This window comes from Priapulus caudatus, unplaced genomic scaffold, assembly GCF_000485595.1.
Source record: "Priapulus caudatus unplaced genomic scaffold, Priapulus_caudatus-5.0.1 Scaffold122, whole genome shotgun sequence".
In the NCBI taxonomy this organism is placed as follows: Eukaryota; Metazoa; Priapulida; class Priapulimorpha; order Priapulimorphida; family Priapulidae; genus Priapulus; species Priapulus caudatus.
Window position 1 is genome coordinate 155093 of NW_014577183.1, and position 6765 is coordinate 161857.

At 43.3% G+C, this 6765-nt stretch overlaps 1 protein-coding gene across 1 annotated transcript in view; it reads right to left on the reverse strand.

Moving 5' to 3' along the window:
- LOC106805667 (cyclic AMP-responsive element-binding protein 3-like protein 4) overlaps nucleotides 1–6523 on the reverse strand; it is a gene marked incomplete in the record, with an annotated part of 10261 nt that extends 3738 nt beyond the window's left edge. The window contains 8 exon segments of the mRNA XM_014807358.1: nucleotides 72–189; nucleotides 681–834; nucleotides 2593–2651; nucleotides 3373–3507; nucleotides 4000–4127; nucleotides 4713–4885; nucleotides 5551–5684; nucleotides 5993–6523. Of these exon segments, the coding sequence (XP_014662844.1) occupies nucleotides 72–189; nucleotides 681–834; nucleotides 2593–2651; nucleotides 3373–3507; nucleotides 4000–4127; nucleotides 4713–4885; nucleotides 5551–5684; nucleotides 5993–6136 (1045 nt within the window).
- Between the last annotated feature and the right edge of the window lie 242 nt (nucleotides 6524–6765).

The window sequence follows — 6765 nt, forward strand, 5'->3', positions numbered from 1 at the left end:
AGAGAGAGAGAGATAGCGAGAGAGAGAGAGATAGCGAGATAGAGAGCATGTATAGTTAGTTATGTACGCACCTGCTACCGGATGGAATGTCTCTTCAAATATGTCCACTGCGGTCTTGGAGTTTGTACGGTTGTTGCTGAATGGACTGAAGTTGGGGATAAGCAGCAGTGCAAATGAGATTGCCAGAACCTGCCGAAAGAAATGTGCAATATTAAAATAAACAATTGGCAATAAATTTATTGCGACTATTTTCATCGTGAGCGTAGAGAGACATCTCTTTTATTAAATAGATATGTTTGATTTAATTTGGTGAGCAGTTATGTTGTAATGCGCTTTACAGAGGTACCTGCCCCTAACCCCGACTGTATCCTTATAATGGGACTTAAAATTGCGGAATATGGTATGACCACGATATGCGCCAGGCTTCTTTTCACACAGTGAAAAAAATACACGGGGGCTCGGGGCGATTTAGCCCCCGAAATGCCAAAAAGAGCCCCGGAAATGCCAAAAAATAAAAAATGAAATGCCCCCATAAATTTGCATAGTTCAATGCAAACCAAATTTTAGAGTGCTATTTTCATGCACGCGAGCTTGAAAAGTAGCCCCCGAAAAATGGATTTTTTATTTTTTTCCCTGCTTTCACACGTGACGCGCTTGCGCGCTACTCCACGCGGACGTACCATCACGCAGGTGCTGGCCTGTGCAGTCTTGTTCGTCGTCTTGATGACGAGAGTCTGCAGCCTCTTCAGCTGACTGATGAGCGTTACGTTCTGCTTCTCAAGATGCTGGACCTTCCTCTGCAGCAGGTTGTTCTGGTCCGTGCACAGCTTCACCCTGCAGACGCAAAGCAGAGGCGCGGTCAGCAAGACGAACGCAGGGCGGGGCGACCAGAGCGAACATAGGGCAGGGCAAGCAAAGCAAATGCAGGGGGGGGCAACCAAAGCGAATGCAGGGCGGGGCAACCAAAGCGAACGCAGGGCGGGGCGACCAAAGCGAATGCAGGGCGGGACAACCAAAGCGAACACATGGGGGGGGGGGTAACCAAAGCGAAGACAGACCTCGCAGGAGTATCTCTCGTCTGCCACGCCACCCACCGGCGCCGTGCACGCGTGAATTGTAAACAACCCGTACAAGGCAATGCTTGTACCCTAATTTTTCCCAGACACTAAAAAAAGCATTTACAGTGTTATTCTAAGCGATTCGTGAGATAATTTCTTTTACACATTTACAAAAAAAATCATTTACAAAGTATCCACCTAGCATGATATCCAGCTATCTCGAAATGCTGAGTTTTGCTGTCTAGTGCTCTTTCGCATGTGACAGATAAGAGAGGGGGTGTGTATTTAGGGCAAATACAGACTGTGGGATGTAGCAGCTGCTTGGTCAGCACATTCCCTCCCATATAACAATCTGCTGTAGTTTGGAGGTCACCCCAGCTAGCCTAAATAGAACGTTTGCACGGTTTAGTGCACACACTTTAATTTAAAGAACTGTGGTAGGAGACAAGAAAAATTCATTTTAAAAAGATATATTCTGCTAAGAAAGAGTCTCCATTTGATAGCACAAGTTCATGCCAAAAACTTGCAAGAACGACTGTAATTTTGCGACCCCTTGTTAACATTTGACCAGTTCATGACACACGGCTGGTTAGTGAGACAAGCTACTTGTAAATCAGGTGGTTCTTTGAGATAAGTAGAACCTTGGCAGCTGCCACATAGCTGCTCAAACATTTGATAAGAAAACACGCGACTGCCTATCAGTCATTGCATTCGCCAGCTGTCCCTTCCCAGGTGGTACATAGTACATACACACATTGCTCATGATACGCTCCAAGCAGACAAACAGCAAGCCACACAAGAATGTACGAGCTAATTACCTATGTATGCCCTTTGGCCGCTTAAAGTGATTACGTCACCGTAAATAGTAAAACTAAAAATTTTTCCCCCACTTTTTCACAAAATTTTAAGTCATTCTGTTCACTTTTTATGGTTAAATTGCTGCATTATACTTCCTATATTCCTATATTGTTCGATGTAAACATACACTCGTGACTCATACATAGCCCATAGCAAGCAATTAATGTCAGGATAATAATATCAAATCGTCCAGGTTTTTTGGATTTTTAACTAGTTGAGAAACAATCTTATCTGGTAAGAATTTGACGATACATTTAGTCCCGTTAGTACTTACTATTAATGTAAAAAAATGGCAACAAATTTTTTTACAAATATCACCATAGAAAATTAATGACGTAGTCAATTTAACTGTAACCGCGAAATCTTTGGTTATGACTACCGTACAACTGTCATTTTAGATGAAGCACCCAGCACAAAATTGATGTGACACCCTGCAAAAGGGAAAAATTCAATTTAACCATTAATTTAAAAAGATAGGTGAAGCCCAACCACTTCTTTGCAAAAGGTAGAAAAATTCCTCTGCCTATGCTTGCCCCCCACCAAACCCCATTTTGGATCACAGCGATTCCTGTGACACAAATCTAGGCATTTATGCAGACAAACGTACAGAATACCTATCAGCATGAATGAGTGTTAATTAGTTTATTAGAAGAACCTGTCTGCAGCAAATGAATACCTTTCTTCCAGGCCTTCCACGTACTCCTTCTTTCGCTTTCTCGAATCCTGCGCGGATTGCTGCAACAACAGAAAGACGTGTGTATGCAGATTGATTAGGCAAAACAAATAAAGCGTGACTACACTGATATACATTCCTACACTCGCACTCATACCTTACATGTATACTATTGAGCATGTTCTGTATTCGTATCTTTGCGCTTCATGCATGTAGATCCAATGACATGTAGATACACATGTTGATGTTACATGTAAATGTACATGTAGATGCAACCACATGTAGATGTACGTACAACATGTAGATATACATGTTGATGTTACTTGCATTTAGGTGTTACATGCATGTAGAAGCATATATGTGTTATATCATGACATGTAAATGTTACCTGCATGTGGATATTACATGTAGTTCTTACATACACATGTTACATGCACGTAGTGGGGGGGATATACACGGGGGGGGGGGGATATACACTCAGGCCTATACAATTAAGCCCGACGGGCCCGTAGAAATCCCCCCCAGCATGCAAAACTGTCCCCGCTACCATTACCGGCCAGCGAGGATGAAAAGTTACTGCAGTATCGCTGACTTGTGTCAAGTTTGTGTCAAGGCATGTAATTTGCCTGGCGGGCCTGTAAAATCCCTGACCTACAGGCCCGACGGGCCTGTAAATTTTCTAACTAAATTCTACCCATGATATAGATGCCACATGTACACGTTACATGCATGTAGATGCATGCCACGACACGCTACGTTGCGTGCGTCCTCGTCGCGACGTACCTTGTTTCTGATTTTCCGGCGCACCCGCTTGAGAGTTCGTTCCTCGGCCTTTGTGAGTGGCATGTTCTCTGGGAGCGCGATCCCTTCCCGATTCAGCAGCTTTTTCTCTTCCGTGTTCAGCCTGAGCGGTTGACACTGCGTAAAAGATACGGACGTACGTTCAATCACCGCACCGGACACGCCAGGAATCCACGGTGCAAAATCCACCTTTGTTGCATCAAACTCGTGATACACTGCTCGGTTTTTTCGCGATCAGGTAGTCTGCACAAATTTCTGGCGGTACTAATACGAAACGACGCTGGCCCTCTAAATTAGTAGTGCTAGTGATTACGGTATTACTAGTAATACCGTATTTAGTATTACTGGTAATAGTACGTTACTAGGTTTCACGACCTAGTAGTCTGCTCATATTTCTGGTTCTAACACGAAATGACATTGGTCTACCTTATTAGGTGATGTAGTCCTGAGCATTCTTTGCCATCAGAGAGTAAAGCTGACAAATTTCGAACTGCCTGACTACCAAGAAATTTGCACTATGAAACCCAAGCGCAATTCGACTTAAAATACCGACCTTACACAATGCAATATCGCCGTGGCAAACCCGGACGGTTTTATAACAGTATCTACCTTGAAACTTTTTCTCGTTTCCTGAGCTGGGGGAGTCTTGATAGAGTCCAGGGCAGTAGCAGAAACATCCAGTATGGACGCAATGCTTTGATTATTATCCTCACTGTGCTTACTCTCAGTCTCATCATCTGCGTAAATAAAGAAGCCATCTCTCTATAGCATCAATCTCATTTTGAAGCGATAAGACGATACAGCAGATACATGCTTCCCTGGGCCATCCTTAAAAAATTCTATGTTTGCTGTCCCCCGACCCACGATTTTGTTATTGGGTAGGTAGGTAGGTCTTTTTTTGGCATAATAGTTATTTTAAGTCTGTCCTCATGTTTGCCACACATGCTTTGTGTTTCAGTCTCTATAAAAAATGTAAAAAAAAATGGAACCAAAAATGTAAAAAAAAAACTGGGGTCGCGGCTATTTTCGTGGGTCGGTCGGAGGACAGCAAACATATAATTTTTTAAGGATGGCCCTGGATGTACCAGCAGTTAAGAAAAGTTAGCAAGTGTACTAATTGCACTTCACGTTTTTAACCATAGTGAATACAACCGTTAATCTTATTTGAACGCACTTTTAACCATTAATTAGTGTATTCATGGCGATAACTTTTGTTTTTACTTTATTGTAAATGATATGTACTCTCGCATGATGGACTCGGTGATATGTACACTCGGGTGATGGACTCTCGCAGCGTCAAACGTTCGGGGGAATATCTCTACCTGAACTCATGTCCATATCAACTTTATAATCTGTGGCTAAGTCCTCCACCGAAAAGTTTTCCAGCAGTTCCGGGTCCAAGGAATTGAGGTCTATTCCCTCTATCGTGTCCAATCCCATGCCGCGTAGCAGAGGATCGAATCCTACTATATTCACATCGCTGTCGGAATTCGACCTGGAATATAGTGCACGCGCAGCGATTAAAACCTAAATCAAGACCCAGCGTTTGCGCAACCGTTACTACTCATGAATGAGTCATCCACCTGTGAGACAGTAACTGGTTACCAAATATCCAAATAACGGGACGAGGCACAGAGTATTAGTAATAACATGCAGATCAGTGCAGATAAGATATGAAAGCAAGACTATTGTGATGCACGGCATGTAGATGTGCATGTGGGTTGTAGAGTGACCCACATCGCCCACGATTACCACAAGCACGTTTACAAGGCGGGTTTACACAGCAGCAATCAATTCGCAGAAGTCATCAACATGACAGCAGGTTTGGTGGCACAAAGAAGACACTACTTGTACATTACAGTACCCACATACGCGGGCTTAAGATTACCCTATTGCTACTGAACTAGTTTGCACGCACGATTGCGTCATATAACCTGTTCAACTGCTCGGAAGGTGAATGATCTCATTAGAGGTAAAAACAGGAAATAATGAACAGGAGCACAGCAACCTGCAGCTCTAACATAAAAATCGATTTCCGCAGGCAAACACATGCACTATTCAAGCAAGGGTCCGACAGTTAAACTATGATACAGGAAGTTTTTTTGCAACGTGGAAAATATCAGCCATATGGTTGACATGCTAGCAGGTATTATTCTTTACCTGGCAGGACTAGATGAGGATATTCCACTATCACTACCAAGTGGAGACGTTGCACCCTGGAGTGCGTCGGCAAACGCGTCGCCGTTTGGTGACAAATAGGACGTCAACAATAAATCCTCGTCAAAATGCTGTGACTGTAAAACAAGAGTGGCCTGTATGAGGAATGATATGCAGATTAAGAGACGGCCATCTGCATCAGTTCTGTTACTGCACTTTACAGGAAACATAGCAACAGGAAACGTAGGAACAAACAAACCACTTCACGGGAAACATATGGTCTTCCACGATTACCTTCACAAATATCGAAAGCACATAAGATGACAATAAAACTTAAAAGTACATGTCTCGTAATCCGTAATAAAATTCGGAAGACGGTTACTAGTTCTAACTAAAGCTGTGTTTATATTAAACACTAGACTATAAACAACCGACAGAAGCTTACCTCTGGCGCTGGTTGGACAGTGTTTTCATACTCATAGATTGGCATATCCAAATTCAACGTAATCGAATCCGTTAACAACCCGTCCTGCTTGTCAAATAGCATATCAAAGACGTTCGGATCTATGCTGTTGATCAATGTTTCCATCGTGGACGATGTTTCGATGAACGTCGTACGTATGGAATGCTGTGGTTAAGCAAAGAACCGATGATTGCAAACGGCTACTGCTGTTCCGTAATCCACTGGCACTGTAACAAATCCACTTCCCTAATCGAGTGCAGCAGTTGGTGGCGTCTCGTCTGGCTTACCGGATGAACGAGCACGTCACAGACAATGTTAGCTTGCCTAACTCATCACTCATTTCATATTTCCAAGCAAAGTGCACATTTTTAAACAACGTGTGCTCGTCTCGGTAACGGTCAGTGCCTGTGTGACAGGACTAGTAAACTTCTAAACTCGTATATCGTATAAATCCGACAACAACAACGGCAACAAACGACAGACTGCCACGATGACAAAATGCTAAAAATAGGAAGTGCCAACACGGCAGAAATGACGTCAGCAGCAACTACCACTTTCAATGGACTGGTTCCCACGTCGCTTTACTCTGTTTATAAAACGAGTATAAAGGGACGCTAAACCAATCTATGGCTACATTCTGAGGGGCGCTAGCACAGTAGCCACTAGCAGCTAACGCGGTGATGCAATCGCAACGGAACGTTGGCGATACCGTCTGAATAATATGTGAAACTGTGTTTCACAGCCGAAAGATTGTA